Source organism: Anoplopoma fimbria, chromosome 10 (genome assembly GCF_027596085.1).
Source record: "Anoplopoma fimbria isolate UVic2021 breed Golden Eagle Sablefish chromosome 10, Afim_UVic_2022, whole genome shotgun sequence".
NCBI classification, from domain to species: Eukaryota; Metazoa; Chordata; class Actinopteri; order Perciformes; family Anoplopomatidae; genus Anoplopoma; species Anoplopoma fimbria.
The window spans coordinates 18,788,429-18,812,679 of NC_072458.1; the positions used below are offsets into that span (position 1 = coordinate 18,788,429).

The 24,251-nt window shown below is 40.1% G+C and overlaps 2 protein-coding genes across 2 annotated transcripts; one reads left to right on the forward strand and one right to left on the reverse strand.

Moving 5' to 3' along the window:
• The first annotated feature begins 6,271 nt into the window (after positions 1-6,271).
• Positions 6,272-10,536, forward strand: si:dkey-166k12.1 (solute carrier family 22 member 6-B). The gene is made up of 10 exons (XM_054606620.1): positions 6,272-6,610; positions 7,761-7,864; positions 8,157-8,311; positions 8,619-8,787; positions 8,950-9,064; positions 9,352-9,458; positions 9,585-9,796; positions 9,892-10,000; positions 10,103-10,315; positions 10,434-10,536. The coding sequence occupies exons 1-10, from the start codon at positions 6,272-6,274 to the stop codon at positions 10,534-10,536; spliced, it is 1,626 nt and encodes a 541-aa protein (XP_054462595.1).
• Positions 10,537-11,907: 1,371 nt separating this feature from the next.
• Positions 11,908-20,888, reverse strand: zgc:110239 (uncharacterized protein LOC550326 homolog). The gene is made up of 11 exons (XM_054605941.1): positions 20,749-20,888; positions 19,979-20,038; positions 19,804-19,896; positions 17,540-17,712; positions 16,644-16,905; positions 16,347-16,542; positions 16,055-16,248; positions 15,871-15,962; positions 14,022-14,183; positions 12,874-13,063; positions 11,908-12,788 (listed from the first exon to the last, which is right to left on the reverse strand). Exons 1-11 carry the CDS (start codon positions 20,789-20,791, stop codon positions 12,601-12,603), a joined length of 1,653 nt encoding a protein of 550 aa, XP_054461916.1. The 5' UTR covers positions 20,792-20,888; the 3' UTR covers positions 11,908-12,600.
• Between the last annotated feature and the right edge of the window lie 3,363 nt (positions 20,889-24,251).

Sequence of the window (24,251 nt, forward strand, 5' to 3'; positions counted from 1 at the left end):
CCTCTGGAGCTGGAGCTCCACGGGGTCAGCAGATCCACCTCACAGAGCAGAGACGGCAGCGACCTGGAGGGGAGAGAAAGGGAGAAAAAGTCCTCACTCATCAGTCCGCCTCTCTGTTTCCCTACAGAGTCTTTAACTCCAAGTGCTGAGTCGGCATTGTGCTGCCTGCCAGCAAGCTGAATAAATCACAGGCCATCCACTGCAGACGCCACTCTTCATCTGTCAGGAAATGAAGGAAGGCACATGAGGGGGTTAAGAGCAGCTCTTGTTAACAGAATGATATCATAAAAGAGAACTTCTTAATTGATCCATGAACGGGAAGTTCTTATCTCTTGTTCTCCTGAAGTGGTTGATCAGATGACAGGTAAAACCGAAGAGCAGTGGCTCTCTGCCAGAGAGGAGTTCTGTGTTTCTAGACCACTTCAGCAGCAAGAATAAATGTCAACATCACATTTAAGAAAAGGCATCCAATGAAACGCCCACATAGATTTCTGACATTAAGACAAATACTTTTTGTATCACAAGTTTTCTGATATTGTATGTTTGAATATGAATAGGTGGCATTTTGTTGACATATTTGAGTCAAAGGATTGTACAGGGTAACCCTTTTATAACTCCATTAATCTTAAAATACTGTCAACAGCCATAGAACATTTGGATACAATATTCTATAAATCAGGCTATGATTGATAAATGGACAAAACCCTTCTGTAAAAACCTTCAGAATATAAATAGGAAATAAAGTGGAAATGTTGGTGTAGGTAAGTGCTACTGAAGTGGAGAATCTAAGTAAAGATATGTATTGTTAAATTAAATACTATTTTGAAGACACTGCAGGTTAATAGAATACATAAACATTAACAAATACATATTATTATGAAATTTCCCGAGTTGATTACTTACATTAAGGCAATTCTTTTTTCTATTACATTTTTCTGAAATTGTATATTTAAATATGCAACTGAGGCATTACCAAATGGTCACTTTTGTAGAATTTAGGAGAGATCTACAGACACAAATAGACAAAGTAGTAAAATAAACACTTGAATGTGTATTTTGGATGTTTTCTTTCCACTAGTCTGAAAATAGACATGTTATGGGGGCAAAAAAGCTCAAAATCTAAAAATGAACCAGTGCATTAAAACAACATCTCTTGCTTTAAGAGACAAACTCTTGAACCACTAAACCAACATTGCAACCCCACATCTCCTGACCTCCCAGTGACCCATCATGGACCTCCTCACACAGTACAGACTACTGAAGTGGCCCAGTAAGACCAGAGTTTGATCCTGGTCCCAGGACCTGAGGTATATACAGCAGTGCTCGTGCATAGCGACCTTGCAGCTCCCTGTCTTTATCCTGCAGGGCTCATTGTGTCGCTGCAGAAGCTCGGCAGGCTACAGTCGGATAAACACACCTCAGATCTGTGTCAGATCAAACAGCTAGCGATGAGGAGAATATAAATAGAGACGGAGAAGTGATTGTGTGTGTGCTCCACAGCTGCATGGATAGCTGGTCGTCTCTGCTTGCAAAAAGATGAAAGACAGCTGCTGATGGACGAGTGCATCCGACCTAAAACTCTCCCATAACTGACAAGAACATGGGGCGGCTGTGGCGTAGTGGAGAGCAAGGTAGTTCTCCATTCAGAGGGTCGGTGGTTCGATACCCGGCTTCGGCAGTCGATGTGTCCTTGGGCAAGACACTTAACCCCAAGTTGCTCCTGAAGGCTTGCCATCGGTGTGGACTGGATGTTGCATGAATGTTAGTTAGAGTCTGATGGTGGCACCTTGCATGGTAGCCTGTCATCAGTGTGTGAATGGGTGAATGATATGTAATATACTACTGATTGTAAGTCGCTTTGGATAAAAGCGTCTGCTAAATGACTGTAATGTAATGTAATGTAACATGCATGACCACACCAACACGTATGCAGGTGCACGGATGCTTTTTTGCACATGCTCTGTTCTCCGTGAAGCAGCTCTAAGACCTTGGGACGTCTTTCCCATTGCGGCAGTTGCACTGCTGTATTCACTCTCTGTTGGACTTGTGTTTGAGAGGGGATTTATTTGGCCTGTAGAACCCTTTTCATTGGGGGCGGATTTCATATTCAAACTTCCAACAAGCATATGCAAATTTGGGATTAATGGCCATTCTAACAAACTCCCAGATCACTCTCCCTTTAACCAACTCAAGCATATATGTCAATTTGTAAAAACTCCTCATGCTCACATCTTCAAAAGAGGACCCAAAAGATGAGCTTTTAGCAAGTAAAAGTTATTTAAAACATCTCCACGAAGACAAATATATCCAGACCCCAATGATTTAGAAATGAATTCCTGATCTATAGTTGGGAATCTGACAGTTATGAGAATAAAAATAAGGCTGGTTGTTTATTTTAATAATCCAAAATTACATTAAAATGATATTTCTTAGAAAGCTCAACAGCACACTGGATGTCCTACAGTAAATATGACTGAATGCTGCTGCAGCTGATCATGCAGCTGGCACTATCCCCAGTAAATAGGCCAGGGCTCATTCATGCATGTGGCACAAACAATGTGATTTAAATATTAGTCTGTCTGAGGGTGTGGCCTCATCGGCATCAGAGGATCAGGGGTGTCCATAATTCAGGTCTTTACAGTAACACAATAAGCGTGGAGGAAGCATGATCAGCTGACCTTATGATGCATGACATCACCATTTAAGAATCATCCATTCGTGCACAGAGCTCTATACTCACACTCAGGACTGACTGATCCAAAGAGTTTCTATTGGGAAGAAATTCTGGTGCATTAAGGAATCCTTCAGGGAGGAGATCTGCTTTAGATTATTGATGATTGTCCTCTGGATGAGCAGGGAGAACACGGTCTGTGTGTGGAGGCCGGGAGGGTCGCTGAGATATGCCTCTGGTCTGGTTTCTCTTCACAGATGATCTGGATGATCAAGGTCACCTTATGTTGGTTTCTCCTGACCCGGTCCAGTCCTCCCTCCCTTCAGCCATCTCCCTCTGTCTCTCGCTCTCTCTTTCTTGTCTCTCACTCTCTCCGGAGCCTCCCTCACCACCATGAAGCCATCCAGGAGGAGAACAACACGACTTCTGCTCATCTCCTTCAAAATAAAATCCGTATCTGTGGATGGATTTTTAACCCCCTAAAACAAGATTAAATTAAAGATAGATATTTCCCTTATTATAGCATACATTCATTGCTATTAAAGGCATGCATGTCCAATGTGAATACACTTTTATAAAGGATTGTCATATTAAGCAACCTAAACGGAGGAAATGGAGCTCCGATGACTATCCAGAATAAAATGTCATAATAATAATAATAATAATAATAATAATAATAATAATAATAATAATAATAATAGGCAAAAGAAGAAGAATAAAGAAGAAGAAGAAGAAGAAGAAGAAGAAGAAGAAGAAGAAGAAGAAGAAGAAAAAAACAACAACAACAACAACAACAATAATAATACTAATAAAACTACTACAAATAATAATAATAAAAATAATAATAATAGGCGGAAGAAGAAGAAAGAGAAGAAGAAGGAAAACAACAATAACAATACTAATACTAACTAATAATAATAATAATAATAATAATAATAATAATAATAATAATAATAATAATAATACAACTTTATCTATATAGCACCTTTCATACAGGGGATATAGTTTAAAGTGCTTTACAACAAGGTGAAGAAACAAGAGAATGAATAAAACCCAACCAATAAAAACAAAAAGGAATGTAAAAGTAATTATAAAACAAAGAAAGAGCGACAGCTATTTAAAGGCAATGTTGCAATAATCTGCTATTGATCAATTCATATGCTGAGATTTGAATGTGTATGCTACTGATATGGTTTATTGGTTATGAAAACCACAAGTTTTCTTTACTGTTTATTTCATTTGGTAATTCTGAAGAGTAGTTTGTGCTTTTAATTCTAAAGCGACGGTTTTGTTTCCGCTGTGCTTCCTGTGGAAGTCTATCTGACTTGACAGTTTATCTCCAGACTCCCAAACCAGCACCCAACCCAGTCTGAATGGAGCATCAGTGACGTCACGGGCACCCACAACAGGAAGCAGACAGGCTTCCGTTCTATAACACACATGTGAAGTAGGAAAACCCAGGTCCAAGTCATCCATATAATCCATCCAATAATAAATGTCTTCAATGTCTGTCATTTTTACTTGTTTAATTCAGTTTAGACCTAATTACATTATATTAACACACAGACATTATGTCCCAGCCAGGTGGATTATTATGCATTAAACATTAATTCATCCAAATACTGTGTGAAAATAGTATTTTTTATTTATTGAACACTGACTGAAAGATCAAACTAATTCCTATGAATCCTCAGCAGTGGTTTCTTCCCACTGAACCAGCATGACTGAAGAGAGAGGATCTATTGTTCTCCAGAGAATAACTAGAATACTTGGCTGAGTCATAAAATATCGCCTTTTCCAACTGAAGCGGTTCACTCAGGTCAACATGTAGTGCTTTCATCCTATCTTGCTTTATTTTGTGGGTCCTGATAGTCTGTTTATTTATGATCTGTGCTTGACATTTACTGTCATCATGGCTTTTATTGATTCAGACCTGAGCTCTTTGCTACTTTATACACAACTATACACATTATGGTGAGTGATATCAGGTGACTAGTGTCTGACCTTTTAGCAACACAGTGTTGTCAGTGTTTTTAATGACCTGGATACATAAATAATCAAGTAGAATTAATGTACCAAGGCTGTTCAGTGTATTACATAATTTCATATTGATGGTTTATGCACTTAGCAATCATATAGGCCTACTGAATTAGTCGTAGTTATCATATAACTATGTTTTCCTCTTTTTTTTTAAGTCGGAATCACCTTTATTGGTAAATTAGAAATATTAAATATATATTTATTTATAAAAAGCACCAATGACCAACAATAAAATAGATAAAATAAAAAAATCTATATACAAGTCAAGTGGTCTGTAAGTTCTAGAAAATACAAATAAATGAATACAGAATGTATGGACTTATGATTAATGTAATTAAAGATGTGTCCTGTGCAAAGTTCCCCGACTTACCCCAACTGTAAATATTTCATTTTACATATTGATATATCTTCAGTTCAAGTCAATTTAATTTATATAGCCAAACATAAAGAAAAAAAATACCTTAGGATTAACAATCTGCACAAAATGGCACCATCTATCAGGAAATAAAGTTCACAATAAAAACATTATGGTACCCCATCATTTTAACAAGCACATTTCTTATGTCTTGAATACAGCTCATAAAGTATTATCAGCCTGCAGAGAGTGATCGGGGTGCACCTGAACGCAGCAGTTAACCTTAATGATTGTCAACCAACAGGGACCAATAATATCAATGAGCACAAATACATTCACTGATCAGTTATCAGTAATAGCAGACACAATGAGGTCGCTGTAATTCAATCTTTTAACAGCAGATGGCAGCAGATGGACATCATCACACCATGTTTATTGCACATTTATAGCAGAGATGTATCATGTAGGTGTTATGTACACCACAAATAAACAATGGGTGCAAAGAACACTCAACATGGATAAGAAAATAATTATAATAATAAAACAATTAGCCTATAGGATCACAGTGCGTCAGTGGAGTGATGTCAGTCTATGGAGCGTCTATTATGGGATTTATTAATGAGGCTATAGCCCTGCCCTATAAGTCACAGATACATCACTCCACTCGGTGGGTTTCTCCAGATTTTGCACCGTGTGGAAAACAGCAGGAGCATCAAAAACAACACCGGACAAGTACTGCATGTGTGACATTTTCTTCCACTTTCTAATATTCTAAACATCAAAAGAACATCAAATTTTGCATTTAGTTTTTTTTCATGCATCAAGGTGATGCAGATTTCTGGATCGTTGTGAATCATCATTCAAGTAAACTGATGGACCTTTGCTCTTAAATGGACCTGTGTGAGTGTGCATCCTCGTTTTGGAGAGAATAGATGCTGTAAGGTGGGAAATGTGGATGTGAAGTTGATGTCAGTTCATGTTTCCTTCAGGTTCTTTTGGAGAATATTAAATATGGGTCATGTTGTTGGGCTGCAGCTGCACTAAAGGGACATGCACATGGGAATGGATGTGCCTTGTTTACCTGGTGAACAACAGTCCACTGCTCTCCACTGCCCCTCTGGTTGTCTACATCCAGCCTGACGCACTGGCTGATCCACTGGAACAGAGCCAATCTCCAAATTGACCCATAATCCCCACCCCAAAATATGAATTTCGACCAGATTCTCTCTGCCATCGGAGGCTTTGGCAAGTATCAGAAAATCTTGTACGTATGGATTTGTTTGCCCCAGATCCTCCTCGCCTTCCACATGATGGTGAGCATCTTCACCGGATCCACGCCGCCCTACCAGTGCCGAGAGAGCTCCATCTCAGTGGCCGGGAATCAGTCCTCTTTCCCCGCAACGCTCAGTCGGAACTTCAGCCTCTCTGATTCCTCCTGCTTCTCCTCAGACGTCCTGCTGCAGGGAAACCGGACCGAGCGGGTCCCATGTGGCCACGGATGGGTGTACAGCAAGGAGACTTTCCAGAGTACAACAGTCACAGAGGTACAGTGGGATGCTGATGTGGACATTATTAGTGATCTGTTATCACAGATGAGAAGTTTGCAACTCTCTCCTGCATGGTGGAATCAATTATTCCACTGCACAAATGAATATAACTCATCTGTTTACTATTATGCTTTAATTAACAAGAAATAAAAAACAAAAGTGGACTAATACATTCAAGAGTAACACCAAGATATTAGTATTAAAGCAATGCACCACCATCTTTACAACTTAAGATCATCACACTTACATAATGAAGGAACTACACAAAGTCCCTATTTAATGTAGACACAGATTATCCTGCTAGGCAGACAGTGTCACAAAATAATCTGCATGGTCCACTATCTCAGCTCATGTTAGCAATTAATTTAGGAAAAAGTAGGTGCAATTAATTAAGTGTTTCAAATTAATTCAGGATATTGCTCAGTGTAAGAACAGTAATCAGCTGAAACATTTTTTTGTATGGACTTAAAGGAGTCTACATGCTCTGAAATATTTGCTTTTTTTTCTCAGAGTAAAATGAAAGATTGACACCACTTTTATTTAAATTAAATTATACAAAACATCTGACCTGGCTTTGTTTTTATCTCTCCCTAATTAGCATGCTACTTCAAAAGATGGAGTGAGTCACTGTCCAACAACCCATCTGTAAAATAGTGATGGTAGTCGGTTTAAATACTTTTTATACAGTTTAAACAAAAATATATAACATGTTAATAAGTCAGCCAGGCTGGATGTTTCCCCCTATTTTCACTTTTTATGCTAAGTTAAGCTAATCGACTCTAATCGCCATATATTTACGGGACAGAAATGACAATAGTGTTTATTTTCTCTGCAAACTTTCAGCAAAAATGCAAGCGTATATCCCCCAAACTGTCAAATTATTTCTCTAAAGCTACGTTTTGATGAAGGGCACCTCGGCATAAAGCAGGACCCGACTTAAGGCCCTCATCATGTCTGTTAACATTGTGTTCTAGTGCTGCATGTTCTCATCTCCCCAAATGATATTCATATTACCATAAACCAATTACAACACAGTGAACCTTCAGCTTTGTACCATTTATTATTATCATGTCAGTATGGATACATTTTTTGGGAGCACCAGTCTATAAATGAAGAAAAAAGCTTCTTTGGTTTTCCCTTCTACCAGTGGGACCTGGTGTGTGACAAAGCTGGACTGAACAGTCTGGGTTCGTCCGTCTACATGCTCGGCCTGTTGGTGGGGTCGCTGCTGTTTGGGGCGATGGCCGACAGGTAGGCTTCACTGCTCTCTCTCAGTCTGGAGCCCTGCAGCCTCCGACTCTGTGCAGATACAACGCTCAGCCAGATCCTCAGCATCAAAGAGGGGCTGCAGGCGTAGACACATGTGGAGTCTTTGGCATGTCTGGTTTGACTGACACTGTGATGGGATTGAGTTTATAGTCAATGTTTGCACTTAAAGATGTGAATGTGTTGCCGTTTTCACACCCTGTAGCAGTCACAGTGGTTCACTTATGCACTCATTTTATTGTTTAATCTCATGTCCACTCCTCTTTCTCTCTGCAAGGTATGGCCGACGTTTCATCCTGCTGCTGTCCATCGCCCTCCAGACTGTGTTCGGAGTCGCCGTGGCCTTCGCACCCAACTTCCCCGTCTATGTGATTCTTCGCTTTTTAGTCGGCACCACGATATCCGGAGTCATCATCAATGCCTTTGTACTGGGTACTTACAAAACACAGATAATCAGTTGTAACAAGATTGAATTCCTCACATATGGATTCAAGATAAGAAACAGTGGATGTTCATCTCATTTGTCAGACCTTATAATGGCTTTCTTGTGCTATTTTTGCCCAGACCCACAACCCAATCCCTTACCACTCCTTCCACAACCTTAAAGCTCCAAACCACCACCACCACAGTTTAACCCTCTCCCCATGATTCCTCCTCTCCTCTCCTCTCCTCTCCTCTCCTCTCCTCTCCTCTCCTCTCCTCCCCTTCCAAACCCTGCACTGTTTTTTTTCCTCCAAAGGCACCGAGTGGACCTGCACCAAGAGGCGCATGCTAGCCGGTATCTTCACCGACTATGCGTTTGGTCTTGGCTACATGCTGCTAGCAGGCATAGCGTACTTGATACGAGACTGGAGAAAGTTGCAGTTGGCCATATCGGCCCCAGGGTTCCTGCTCATCTTCTATATATGGTGAGGAAAGGGCATCTGAACATTAGATCCACTGTGAATTCACACAATTCCTTGTCAGGGCACATGAATGCCCTCTTTGTGATGTGTGATGCACGTTTCCTCCTCTGCCCTTATGTCTGGGCCTTCCTCTTGCCCCTGTGCCCTCTCTCTCTCTCCTGTCAGGGTGCTTCCTCAGTCCGCCAGATGGTTGTTGGCCAACGACAGGGGGGAGGAAGCCATCGCACTCCTCCGCAAGGCCGCACTCGTCAACGGACGCATCTTATCTCCTGCTGTACAAGTGTGTCTCTCTGCATTTTACTCCATACTCTCTCATGCTTCTCAGCTCCATGCTAAGTTGAAGAATTATCTGTTAAAATAGTCCCATAAAAAACCAACAAAACCAAAACCAACCATGTGTTGTCCTTCTCTCCATACTTTCTTCACTCTGTCTGTGTCACTCTGCCTAAAGTAACATTTTTTTCCTCGTTGCAGCTGTAAATCTTTTCATTCGATAAGTTAAAAATAAGAGCAATGTAGAATATCACCACCCTTATCTTTGAAATGTTTGGGTTTACTTGTCTCCAGGTTGAGAAGTGTCAGATTTCAGGTGGAGGGAAGAGAAGTTATTCAGCTGTGGATCTCGTACGAACACCTCAGATGAGAAAGAGGTCCATCATCTTGTTCTACATCTGGTAAATACTGTGTGTATGTGTGCATGCATGTAAACTTTATAGTTTCTTTTTACATCTTTTACAAATCAAATTCATATTCCTTTTACCATTTTTTCTTCCATCCCTGTTCCTTCTCTTCCCCCCTAGGTTTGTGAATGTGCTGGTGTATTACGGCCTCTCTCTGGGCGTGTCCAGGTTAGGCACAAACCTCTACCTGACCCAGTTTGTCTTCGGGTTGATTGAGATTCCGGCTCGTTCTCTGGTCCTGCTCGTCTTACCCTACAGTCGCCGACTCTCCCAAAGCGGATTTCTGGCTGTGGGAGGGCTCGCCTGTCTGCTCATGCTCGTTGTCCCTGCTGGTATAGGATGGACGCTGTGTGTATCTGTTGTGCTCTGACAAGACTGCTACTCAAATGCATTTTGTCTTTGATCATTTCCCTCCCTCTGTCTGTAGATCATCCTAATGTCCTGACTGGTCTTGCTATGGTTGGGAAGTTTGGCATAACAGCTTCCTTTGCTGTAATCTATGTGTACACCGCTGAGATATTCCCCACTGTGCTCCGGTAAATCATCTGTCTGTCTGTGCAGTTTTTATTACGTCAATACAAACACGACCCCAAAAGTCTTTGTGGGTAATAACTACAACTTCCCTTGTCTACCTACAGGCAAACAGGAATAGGTGTATCCTGTATGTTTGCGAGGGTGGGCGGCGTGTTAGCTCCCGTTATAAACATGTTTCACGACCACAGCCCCAACACACCTCTGGCCATCTTCGGTGTCTCCCCGCTGCTGGGGGCTGTCCTGGCCCTGGCACTGCCCGAAACTGCCGACAGACCTCTTCCTGACACGGTGGAGGATGCAGAAAACTGGGACACGAGGTACCAGGATGTGACCTCTGCTCTTTACTTTGTGAGCTCTTTAGGCTACCGTGTATCTAATGCAGCCTCCGTGACCCTGAACAGGATATAAAATCTCTGTGCCCCTTTTGTCCGACAGGTCGCCTCTCGACAAGGAGAACCCTGAGATGTCTGGGGATGTGAGCCAATCAGCAAGTAGCACAGAGGAGCAGGAGCTACGACATCTGGCAAGCCAGGCCTAACGGTGTGAAAAAGGCAGCACACAGTAGATTATTCACATATCATGTAGAATATAAAATTAAAATTAAAATTAGTTCTTAAAGGTGCTACAGTCAGAGCATTAATATAGCAGCAAACAACTATTACCTTCGCCATGTTGTAAGCCATTTAGATGCAATAGAAATACTCTAAATCTCCAATATGGCACATTTAAAGGGAGAGTTCACCCCCAAATCCAAAATACATATATTTCTCCTCTTATCTGTAGTGCTATTTATCAGTCTAGACTGATCTGGTGTGAGTTGCCGAGTAAATTCTGCGCGGTGAAAAGTTTAGCGTTTGTAGTTTGACAAAAAGAAAATAGCTCCTGCACAAATCTGTTCACAGCCAGGTCATGATTTCTGTAAAGAGATAATACTGTTGAATTTTTCAAATAAACTTTTGGGGTGTTTTGAGCACCACAAGATGAGGGCCATTTAGTTAAATTATATTGGAGAAAAGCCAGACATCTCTACGGTCGCTATCTACAACACACAATCTGGATTGATAAATAGCACTACAGGTAAGAGGAAAAATATAGATTTTTAATTTTGGGGTGAACTGCCCCTTCAACATAACATCCTCTGTGCAGTTACATGTCAGGATCTGATAAAGAGCTCTATGCAAGAAACACCTTTCACCCACCAAAATAGCACATGTTCACGTGCACAAAGCAGGCATTCATATGTTTCACCAGGTAAACACACGATTAAGTCAGGAACAGTCGTACTTTACAATCTTGTGCATTTCTCAGATGTTTACACCTTAATTCCACTGTTGACGAGTGGTTTGATACTTTTTACAAATAATGAGTTCCCCTCAAGACTTCGCAGATACACAGATTGCATTTTTGTATATGTTGATATATCTAAAGGCATCAAGTCAGAGCTCAACTTTCTAAACCTGTGCTGATTCTGAAGAATCTGGACAAGTCTTTGGCACACTGCCACGTCCTCTCGCTGCAGTACACATTGAACAGCTATAATTAGGACTTCGTATTTTTAGGGCTTGAGGATTTATTACATTTTTGCATTTAATATTAGCACATATCTAATATTTTTGTATAAAAGTGTGCCATGTCTGTGGACTGTTTGTTGTATCTTAATGCTGTATTGAACAAGTAACTGCCTTGTTTTCTATGTCCTCATTCTCAAGCAGAGATAAAAAAAAAACTTGTCAAGTGAGAGATTGCATGCACTAGTTAACTTTATTGTGCAGAATGTAGCCTTTTGTTAGACTAATGTAGCACATTTGTAGTTTTGTAGGGATACTATGAGATGCGACTGTGATCAGCATGTGAAGAAATATTTAATTTCAGCATAATTTGTTGAGATTTGTTATCTTTTTATTATATTGAATTATACTCAGATTTATATTACTTACAGTGACTTGGTTCTGTGATATACTTTTTCTTTCACTGTTAAATGTTAAAGGGCTGTTTATTGTGAATACAAAAAACAGGCATGGATCAAAAGAGCAGGTCATGTAATATGCAATGATACTCAGGCAAAAGGAATTTGATTCTTCAAAATCGATTATTCCTCTAGCAAAGATATTTGAGAGCAGTGTGCTTGAAATGCATAAAATCTTGAAATCATGCCTCACTGTTACTCAACAGCATTTGAGTATGTTAGATTAAACCAGACAGGTCACTGAAGCCAGCAAATGGAAAACTTTCCAGTTTTTTTTTATTGCATTGATTCCATTCCAGTGCATTTGAATGCAATACATTATAAAGACCAAGTGGAAATATGTCACAAAATGTACCGTGTACAACTGAAAAGAAGGCACTGCAGCAATGTGCCACCAGCAATAAACTTGTTATAACCATGTTTGCAAAAAAGCGACTTGTTCTGTGTGCGAGTTCTGCAGCGTCTTACTTCACTGTGACACCGTTCAACTGCAACATTTAACACATCATTAACACCAAGCAGCACAGTTTGACGTGATATCCACACCTCAGCACATCCAACATAAGGTGTCATTCATCCTCAGGCACTCACATAGTGGCATTAACATTTGGTTAAACATAGAGTGAAGGGGTAAATCTATGCCAGTGTGACGTATGTCGCATCGGTGGTGACGCCACAGTTGTTATCCTTCATCGACATGAGGATGTAGCCGTCATTGCCCCAGTAGGTGGACCATGAGTTCTTTACCAACCAGTATGGCTCTCCACTCAGGGTGCCGTATCCCACCGCGAGCACAGCATGGTCCAAGTCTGCAGTGGTATTACCTGGAGAGCACAAGGAGCATGCAGAGTTATGGAGCGAGAAAAGACCGTTTCTGCTGTAGAAAGCGTGAGTGAGAGGCAAACCTACCACACGCCGGTTCATAGTAGACTCCGTGGCTGTAGAAAACAAATGAGCGGTGGGATGCGTCGATGCTGACAGCCGTCGGGCCGTTTTTAAAGAGCGCCAGCTTAAGGGCCTCTGCGTCTCCTGATGTCACGTTGGTGTAGCTCTGGATTTGTGCAGTGAGCTGGGACTCGTTCACGTGGCAAAATCCATTCTGTTCAGAGAGGGAGGCAGAAAGTTCAAACCGTAACCCTGTAGTGCAGCAGGACTGGAAACTGGAAATCTTCCTTTTGAAGGAAAGTAATATGACTAATCTGGAAATATTCACATAGGAACTTGCAACTCTAGTAGATGGTTTAAAAGGTGCAATATATGACATTTAGAGCATTAATATAGCAGCAATTATTTATGTAAAGCAAGTTCGCCATTGTTTCTACTTCTCTACGGTTAGCTGAGAGCCACCAGCTCAGCCGCCGCCATGTTGAGAGCCGTTGAGAGGCAACAGAAAAGCTCCCAAATGTCGTGTATAGCACCTTTAAAAATGTCCGTCTGAGCTTTGATGCCTCAGTTCAGATGTTAATCTAACATTAAATGCCATCTGAGTAAAAATATATTTTTTTAAAATGGAAATTAACCATTCATCTTAAATAAAGAGGGTGTTTCATTATCAGCCAAAATTAAACACATTCACAGTTGCATGAAATCCTAAAAAGAAAGGGTTTCAAAGCAGTGCTTTCTAATTTTGACTATGGACTCAGGCTCAACACTAACTTTTCATTTTACAAAACTAAAAATACAGTTGTCATTTTTAGTTACTTTATATTTGAGTAATTAAGATACTATGCAGTTATAAATCAGCTTAAAAATGAATATGAAACAAAAGAACAAAAACGTTTAAAACAGTAACCAAACTAAATTCTTTGCAGTTGTGTTTGTGTTCTGACAGTAAACATCCCCAAAAACAACATAATGTCATCAACAACAAACAAACATTGTGTATTGTCTGGTTCCAGTTCTAACTGTAACGGAAATATATTTAAATATCACTAATGCAACAAATATTGATAATGTATTTATTTTGGGGTGCACATTTTGCTGTCGAGCCCTGGCTTTACAGGTTATTCTGCTCCAACAGGTACAAGCTTTACACCATCAACACCAGTATCTCTCACCATTCCCATATAGGCTCCGTAGGTTTCTGTTGTGGCGATGCCTCCGTGTTTCATGATCCACTCGTACCCCCTCCACTCCTCCCCTCCATCACAGCCGTTATTGCCGAAACCCCAGGAACAGTCCACAAGCATCTGCTGGGACAGAACCTGCAGGGAGCCCGTCTGAAAGACAAGAGCCAAGAAACAGGATCACACTCTGCACACGGATGAGTAACCGACTCACATTCTCTGAAGTACAGTACAAGTGCAGAAAAGACATAGATGGTTTGGGGACTTAACCTTGACGTTCATAATGGACATTTTTACACCAGCTGTTATCTGCAGGTTGCTAGGCAGACGCTGTGAGGTCACGGAGAAGTACATTTAAAATTGGCCCCTGGGGAGCGGCTCTGTTTATGAACCTGCAGCATCACTTCCTGCTGCGTGCTGGCAGAGGAACAAAGACGAACCGCCGCTGCTTCACAGCAGTGCTTCCTCCAGGCCAACTGTACTCGGAAAACACTGAAACAATTAGTGGAGTACTCGTGCACAGTGAAGCTCAAACATCTTCTCCCTCTGTGGCCTCATTATTTTTGACAAATCCCTTTAGTGAATCCAAATGCCGAACATTTTTATGTCAGATATTAAACAGCAGGATTTGCTTGATTCTCACCATTTCCTTTCATTAAATAGAGGAAAAGAAAATTGCATAAAAGCAATTGTTTTAGCAAGTTGTTGAACATTTCAATGGTTAAAATATTAGTTTAAAATGCACTTAATGGATTTATTATAGATGTTACTTTCATAATGAGAGTCACATAAGATCATATTACACCGCCTTTTCTCCCGTTATATAGCACTCCACCAACACATTACCCTCTGCCCAGAACAACACTTCTTAAGGACTCTGTAAGGCCCCTCTTTATACAAAACCATATCTTTTTTAATAACCACCCAACTCCCAATTCTTTTTTTTCATTTTTCCCTGCAGTGGGTCAAGTGCCTACTTAGAACAAATCCAATATCAGCCTCAATTAAACAACTTCGGTCCCGATGCAAGAGACAAAATCAAGAGTTTGTGAGTGAGAGAGTCAAAGAAGTTGCTGCCATCAAATCCCATAATGAACCATCCAATGTTTGGGTTGAGTTGCTTGGCAACACAGTACAAGGAATGCCTTTGAGCATCGCCCTGCATTGGGATGGGGGCAGGCCAGAGCTGACACTCACTCAGTTCAATTTCTTTGTACACACTGTCAGGTCTGTTCAACGTGAGTAAAAGTGGCTCAACAAAGTTTCTTTTCGGGGGAGGACTTGTTTTCACTCACAGGGAGAATTAATGAGCAGCATCTCAAATCCAGAGCATCAGATGCAGATTTGTGCAGAAATAACTGTCACTAAGATGACTGAACACAGAGTCAAATTTGACCAAGACATGAAAGAATAATGCATTTCTCCACATTTAGATTTTTCACATCCTCAGTCCATCTTTAAACAAATGTCTACATTAATTACATTATCACGTTGGCCATTTTAACCTTCTATATTGATTTGGTGTCATTTATTTTCCCTTTCTTGCCGTTCTACTGGCGTCTTTGACTCACTTCACCTCAAATCTGCCTTTTCAATCATGCATTTATATTATATTATTTGGTTTTATTTCATTTTCCTTAATAACCCCTCTTCCCTACAACTACAAGGATCATCAAAGTGACATCTACTAATTTCTTAAATATTTAGAAAGCTGCCAATTATAGATAAATATCAAACGCTGGGCATCTGTGGCTTCAAAGAGCATAAGGAATCACCCCGTAGGTTAGAAAAACTGGAACGTGGCCAGTGACTGTGTTTATAAAGAATATATATTTTTCACCTTTAGGAAGAGAGCGCCCTCTACTGCTCCAGTGGTGGCAAAGCTCCAGCAGGAGCCGCAGATGGCCTGGTCCTTCACCGGGGTCACAGCACCTGAAAGAGCAGAGATGAGTTAAAAACTAGGATGTCCTGCCAGGAAGATGCATCTTTGTTTGACTTGTTTTTTTTTTATTGCATATTCGTACCGTAAAGCCTCCAGTCAAGTGACTCGGGCACTTTCACTCCTTCGTAATTCTTTAAGGGGAAAGGGAGCCCTCTGTTTGGGGTCTTCCCTTGTTTCCTCCCCCTCATGGTGGCCAACTCTGACATGGTTCTATCAGACAGAGAGTTCAGAGCCAGAGAGAAGGGCAGCCCCGCTCTGTTCTTGGAGTGGACGTACCTATAGTAACATGAAAACACTCATCAGATATAGATCTGTGCTTAACTTATTGGTAGGTCGCAGTGACACAGCGTATCAGTATTTAATCTTCCTCTCACCGGAGGTTATGAACAAAAGCGTGTCCCCGTTTCTCGTGTTCTCTTTCATCGCTGTACTGACGCTGGAACTTGTCCTTGAAATGGTCGAACATGCGCTCTGAGTGGCCCGATGCCGAGGTGTGGATGAGATCTTTCATTGGATTGGCCAACATGTGGTGCTCCGCTCCCGGACCAGGAAACCCACCACAGCTCATCCCTGTAGGAGGAAAAACAAACAAACAAACAGGAAACTTTTTTTTTTCCCCCTATCTTTTTTAACTTTTCTTAAACGTCTTGCACCTACAACGGAGCACAAACCTTCAGGCAGCAAGAAAACGTGGCGGTCCACATGAGTGCTGAACTCTTTGTAGTCCACCAGGTACTTGTCATAATGTGAGCCCAGCAGCGTGTTGTAACCCATCATCTCATAGTGGAGCGGCGTGGCAGGCTCGTCCTTGCCGTCCGCACCCCTCTCCGACCGGGTCACCCACAGTGTGTATGTGTTCTTCTTGTGGCCCACAGAGGTCACATTCTGCCAGACTTCACACAGGGAACCTCCAAAGTACTCCATCCTCAGGAACTGTGAGGCAGATCAACATGTTGACTTGAATGTGAAACTTTGGTATAATTAATTACAAAACAGTCTGTGGTTGAAATGTGGCACACACTTTCCATAACAATGTCTATTCTACCAGTGGCCAAAAAAAAAAAACTGTATAATCCTCCTCATTTTGCAGGAAGGAAAACTTCAAATCATGTGCAATATTACTTTTTTGGACATTTTACATTTCAGTATCATGTACAATGTAGGTTTTGATTACTTTTCAATATTACTCTTAATATTATGCAAAGTATTACCATCTCTTTTAAATTTATATTAGGCACTGATGTTAGTTTTACTTCTTGTGCACTTTTTATTTTAACTCTTTACTTTTTTTCTTATGTTGTTGTAATTTGCTTTTTTTGTGTTAGCTGAATTATTTAAATAAATGTATCATACTCTTAGTGCTATTCTGTTTTGCACTGGTTTAAGTATTACTTCTAATACTGGAAGTATTTATTATTCTATTTTGCATTGGGGTAAGTATTACTTCCGATACTATTAGTACATTATACATGTTATATTTCTACTCTATTGTCTTTTGGAACATTTGGTCGGTCTCTATGTTTTGATGTTGAAATACTTCACAGAGTGCTTTTTTACTCTCACCGACCTGGAAGCCCTGCACATCAGGCAGCGACGCCTGCGATGTGACTGCTTCCTCCTTCGTTCCGTTGGCCTGGAAACACTTCATCACATTCTGCTCCGTCTCCGTGGTCTCAGGAGTGATTTTATAGGCAACGCCCCACGGCTTCTCCGCCTCCAACTGGTAGGTCGACACCTGGCCTGTTGACGATAAATGTGAGAAGTTAAGACATTATTAGTTCCTTAAATTTCAGTTTGCATTTTCATGAAGCCATACATTACTGTTCTTGCTGTTACAGCTTTATTTTGTGCCCTTCGTGACACCCCTTATATATTAAGTATGGTGCTTGGTCACCCTTCTGCTTCCCCATTTTACTTATTTTATAACTAATCCCTGAACTGGAAGTGTGTGTCTCAATAAAATGTAACTGAGTGAATAATTCATATTCAATTGTCCACATTTTTGCGTAACAACATGTTAAACATGCATTATTTTCAGTGCAAAAATCAGTTAATGTTTTCTAAAAGGAAACAGAAGTTGGAGGTCTGCTGATCCTGGATCTGCTTTGGCTTTCTGAATTGAGTAGAGAGTACAGAGCGTTAGGATGATCACGTAGCGGCTGGACTTTAAAAGCAGGAGGCTTGACACAGAGGTTAGGTGCAGACCAACCAGGTGTTTATATCACCCATAACTATCACATAAATACATGACAGTCATCTTTTCACACAGTGGACGATGGGCAGCATGTGGTCTTGGCAGCGACAGCGCTTGATTGGAATATGGCAGCGTATATATAGACCTCAACCCCACTAAAATATAGATAACTCTGCCCCTCACATGACAACACAATTACCAAAACCACAACAAATACATTCAAATACATTCCTGTCACCTTAATGCCAATCATCTGCGTGATCTCTATTTATGTAACACGTCACAATAGAGTCAAATAAAGCCTGAACAGGGAACACCCCTCTACTAATTACTACATGGTACCTCCCGGAACTATAAATTGGTGCTCAGGTACACTGTGGAGTCTTTTAGCATGAGCACCCTTGAGAGGAGACACAACAGTGATAAGTGGTTTGAACCCAATACACGTTACATGTTGAATTCTTATTCGTTTACTGCACTTATCCTATTCGTAGTAGTTTGTAGCACTTATTATATTCGTATTAGTCTGTTGCAATTATTGTTTTCGTAGTAATTTGCCTCTGCACTATACTTTTGCTCTGGTTTATGCTTTAAGATGCTTGTTTAAGAAAGGAGATGCACTTATGACTTCTGGTGACTAGTAGTTCTCTTGAATACCTATGTTGAATACACTTCCTGTAAGTCGCTTTGGATAAAAGCGTCTGCTAAATGACTGTAATGTAATGTAATGTAATATATAACTGCACAATCAAGCAACAGTTTATCCCCTCAATCATCATTTTGGCCAAGATTAAACTACAATGAGCATATTATGTTGAGATAACCCAACTAGACAAACTAATCGTACTTTTGTCTTTACAAGCCCAGCCTCCAAACACTTCTGAGGCAGCTACAACATCTAACAGAAACCAATCAACATATTTTAATAAAACATTCAACCCTTTCGAGTGTGTGCATTACTCCTTTAAGCAGTCCTGTATACAAATTACATTACACAGAGCAAGCAAATGCTACAGACCACAGCCGTCTCTGGTTACATCAGAGCACCTACTCTGCAATACTGTGGCTATTCTGCCGACCTCTGAAGATGTTACTTATTTTGTTAATTAGTATTTGCTTTTTGTTTTGTTTTGATAAATACAGTAACATAAACTGATACAACACAGACACTAGATAAATGTAGGTACGTTTATAGCCACTGACAGAAACGGGGTGTACATAAGTAAACTATGTGCTCAAAGCACCAGGAACTTTACAATAAAAAAAAAACATTTCTGCTGCTGCAACACAAACATTAATAAGTTTCAATGCATATGTGATTATTACTTATAACTTAGAAATTAAAATTCTTACATTTTACTTCCTGGGGATGGCGAGGATACAAAAGAGACCGTTTACAAAATTGGCTTAAAAAGTAATGAGTATGTAACACGAGTCAATAAATTCCCCCAGAAATGCTTATTCATTCTTTTTCACTTCTTTGGTTATGTGCTGACCTTATGTTTTGCTCTGGTGACTTTAGTCTGACACATCAGGTTCTCAGTTTCACATCGTTAATCAAGCCAAGCAGGGAAAATACAGAGTCCAGTGAAAGGAGATAAAAAAAAAAAAAACACACAAGTCAAGAGGTTTCTTACCATGATAATAGTCTATTCTGCTGGACTTTGCGGCTAGGTCTAACCAGGCCTCAAATGGCTCCTTGATCTCAGCATAGGGCAAAGAGATCACTCCTGCAATACAAATGTGAAACAGTTCTGTAATGAGAATCAATTCTGAGGGTAAAGATGTGTATTCTAATGTATTACTGCTTACCTTTGACATGATAGCTGTTCCCAAAATTAGGAGGGGAAGGGACTGCTTTTCCCTCTGTAGCTGAAAACAAAAATTGTTAAATGGCGCTTTAAAAAAAAACTACATTTTCAGTATCGCTGACCTTCGCTGAACAATTCTACTTCTCCTTTGGACAACAGCATGAATGTTTCTGGGAATATTGATAGGTGACCTTGAACATTTTGCTAAAACAGTGTGTCAATATCACTTACAAAACAATCAAACAGCTGCAAGAAAGTGTGGTAATATAGTCAATACTGTATTCTTTCATTCTTAAAATACTCCAATGCAGACAATGAACTGAAGCAGTTTAAGATGCATTTTGTAGGGAAATGTAACAATTAGAAAACTGTATTTAGACCAGTCACCAGAGAAGGGCTTTTGACAAATAGTGATAGTTTTATCAATAAAGTGTCCACTATGGTGTGTTGCATGTATGCCGAATTAAAGGATAAGTTTCATCAGTTCATTCGGTATCATAATGCATAATTTAGGATACATGCAACTCCCATAATAATCAAGTGAACTTTAAATTGACAGATATTTGCATTGAGTCTGGCTCTGCAATCTCTGCAATGCAAAGCACGTCTCAGAGACAAAAGACACAGTTTCCTTAGTGTCTGCATGAATGTACTTGAATATGCATTTACCACAGCTGTGGAGCACCTGTCTCTGAAAGTATTTTATCATGAAATTGGCTATATAACAACACCAATTGCTAGTGTTAGCTCCTATTGTAGCATGCAACTTACCTGTGACAGCCCACAGAAGAGCAGCTGCGATGTGCCAACGCATTGCTTCTGCTGTGAGATCAGAAATACAGGAGATAAAGCAGTCACACTCTCAACAGAAACACGGAAACCTGCTGTGTGCAAAACACAGATATCATAATGACCGCAAACACAGACTTTGGGGGACATCCTCTCTCGACCAATCAGATTGCGGCGTGGAAGAGCGTCGTCCAATCAGATGCGAGGGGGGGCGGGGTTTTAAAATTACCTATCATGTGATCTGTGTCATGTGACTAAATGACCTGTACAGCTGTCTGTAGTGCTTTTTTAAATGGTAAATGTTGATTTTATTTTGTAGTAGTGAACATAGGTGATAATAATAAATACATTAGACACATACAGGACTTTGCAGTGCAGGAAAGGGGTCCTAACTAACAGATAAAGGGAGGAACACAGCATTAGGTCCTTGATGACTGTTTCATTTAAACATTTTCAGCCTCATCATGTGACAAGATCCTCAAACTAAATCATATTTCAATAAAAGTGTCCTCTCACGTATTTTTATTGGATCTTGATGGATATGGAGGGAATAAACCTGTTTTAACAAATAAATCATTAACCATTACTACCTATGAACACGCATACCATTTAAAATATACAGTACCAGTCAAAAGTTTGGACACACCTTCTCATTCAATGGTTTTTCTTTATTTTTCTTTATATATTTTTTTCTACATTGTAGATTAATATTGAAGACATCCAAACTATGAAGGAACACATATGGAATTATGTGGTAAACAAACAAATGCTCAACAAACCAGAATATGTTTTATATTTTAGATTCTTCAAAGTAGTTCAATGAGAAGGTGTGTCCAAACTTTTGACTGGTACTGTATGTATCAATACAACGCCTCTACAAATTGCCTGCTACAACAATATGTTACTGCTCCTGCAGTGACTTGGTTACACAGACATGTTAAAGTGTCTCTTTTATTTTACTTCATTGTATTAATTAATGTTAATGAATATCATGTTCTCTAGACACTTGGGGGGGAAGAAGTTAATTTTGCAGGCAAGATTTAAAGGTTGAGTTTGATTACGAACATGCTAGGTGGTTTGTTAAATGGTTATTTATAAAAATGAATGTTGAATTAATACTGTGAGATCATGCCTTGCTACGCCCCCATTGGTTCAGCCCTGCTCCTGCATGTTTGTGTATTTAATTAAGGAGATTGATGGCGGCACAGGTGACACCTGATGAGACTGGGGAGCAAACAGTTGTGGACCGTTTACCACTGCAAGAGTACACCGCTGAAATAGTTGTAGAAGTTTCTGTTACGTTTGATATTCAAGTTGATATCTTTGTTAAGAAATACCTTTGTTGCCCTCTTTATCAGGTCTGAGAAGAAGCACGCGGTTTGCATAAAAAGATGGACACGTAGAAGCAGACAGATTGGGCCCAGTCGTGAGTAAATGAATTGCTACTTCTTATATACAGTCTATGATTGATACGCTGTAAATCGTGTAACTTTATCGGTTGTTTGAGGAAATCATAAAGGTGGTTTAAAAACAGGAAAATTCAATGTGTACATTTGAGCAGGCTGTTTGGTTTGATCGAAAACTGCTCTGTATGACACGCAGCAATGGAGCATAACATACATTTGCAACGCACATCCTAAAAACAAATGAACAAACATGAATGACAACCCTGAGACTTTTGAATGGTTAAAAATCAAAGCACTAAAACCATGATCATTTTAAAAAAATGAATTACATAAAAGCTTTTCTGGTGAATGGTGGATTAACCGGAACTATTCAATGTATCCTTGGATACATTGTGACCGATCTCAACGTACTGTTACATTATTTCTCAGATGTTGTGCTCTCATGCTATAAACATTGATGCCATATGCCTACATTTCATGTATTTGTTAATGCTGTGCTATTAAAATAATTTCTATTACTTTCAGTTGGATTACTATTTGCATTTTTAAGTGGAACTGAATTATTTTTGTGTGACAGTGATTTCTCCTGTGGTTTAGTCCGTAATGGATTTTTTGACTGCATACAGCCGCTATATTTCGTCAACAGACTGTGTCCAATCCAAAGTGTTGATTTACAGAAACAAGCTGTTTTTATCACAAAATCCTTGGGACGCTTTGGATCTTTAGGAATCATTGAAACGCCAGGATTGCGTCTTAATTGGAGAGTTCATTCATGGTGTCAATTCTACTGTGTGGTTGATCATTTATTGGGCTGTGTCGATGGGATTTCTTGCACATTCGCATTTGAGAAATGGAAAACATTGGATCAATGTCAAATGTCAATGACTCAAAAATGGGTGAACACAAATGAGGAATCAATCTTGCTAACAGGGCTTGTGTGCCTTGGTCCAGAATGAGCATCAAGCAAAGGTTCACAAAATGAAGGGTGTGATAAAAACAACAAAGGATCTCATGCAAAAGGATGACAATGCCCCACAAGTGGGTTCTCAACTTCAGAAGTGAATTAAATGGTTGGAGCAACCACTGTTACATGTGTCTGACTGATTTACGTCCTAAAAAACTTCTGGAAAGACTAAATGGTTTGTGAATATATTCAAACGCAGCAATGGAGTTATTGAGAATGTACAGCATTGTTTTTGAAACTGGGAGACAAATAATCAATACCATTCGCCATGTTGCCACAAATTACATATCTTATGGACACCGTGATGAGGAGTCTCAGGTTTAAAGACACTATGGGCAAAATGTTGAAACTTCTGTCACACAAGATGAGATTAAACCATGCGATGTGTCAAACACTGGAAGCAGGAGGTCTGTCAAGCAAAGCTCTGCTGGAACTAGGAAGTGTCACAACTATATTATCAGCATGCATCAAAGCTGAGGATTATGTGGACGCTCTAAATGTACAACAAAGGAAATTAAAGGACACACATGCATTGGAAGCACAAGTGGAGGCGCTAAGGAAAAACGGGAGCAATTGGAACTTGAAGTGGAAATGGCCGCATCAAAGGCTAAAGTGAACACGTTAAGAGGCGATGGAGGGCTTTGTGTTGCAAGTAGCACATGTGAATTCTAATGGAAAGTACTCTGACATGAACTATTTGGAAAAGGGACAAAGGAAAGTCCAAACTGTGCTGATGCGGAACACTTGCGGCTCATACAAGCGTCATTACAAGGAAATCTAGCTCAAGATCAACAACACACATTTATATCGGCTTCTGAGCACAGCATTGAAGGGAAGACTGACGACCCTAAACGCCGCTTAAACTTCCTCAAACAGTACACTAGAGGGCAGCCTTGGGAGCTTGTTGGAAGCTGTCTGCATATGACTCATGCAGAGGTTATGCTATTGCAAAAGCTTTGCTACAAGTACATTTTGGTTATGCATAGAAAATGCTTCTGCCTAAATGGAAAGGGCACTTTACTGGCAGTCTATTTCTGAGAAGATGTTGCAACGCCATTGAAGAGTTGATTACATCTATGATTTGAACATGCCTACCACTATGCCAATCGTAGTAA

Bases quoted from the DNA above. Each gene is read 5' to 3' on its own strand.
- zgc:110239 (XM_054605941.1), bottom strand. From the start codon at position 20,791: ATGCGTTGGCACATCGCAGCTGCTCTTCTGTGGGCTGTCACAG. The intron at 16,906-17,539 runs GTCGGTGAGAGT...TCTGCCTCACAG, and splicing joins CTGATGTGCAGGGCTTCCAG to TTCCTGAGGATGGAGTACTT. The intron at 15,963-16,054 runs GTACGAATATGC...CTGCTCTTTCAG, and splicing joins ACTTGACTGGAGGCTTTACG to GTGCTGTGACCCCGGTGAAG.
- si:dkey-166k12.1 (XM_054606620.1), top strand. From the start codon at position 6,272: ATGAATTTCGACCAGATTCTCTCTGCCATCGGAGGCTTTGGCAAGTAT. The intron at 8,312-8,618 runs GTACTTACAAAA...TTTCCTCCAAAG, and splicing joins CATCAATGCCTTTGTACTGG to GCACCGAGTGGACCTGCACC. The intron at 9,459-9,584 runs GTAAATACTGTG...CTTCCCCCCTAG, and splicing joins ATCATCTTGTTCTACATCTG to GTTTGTGAATGTGCTGGTGT.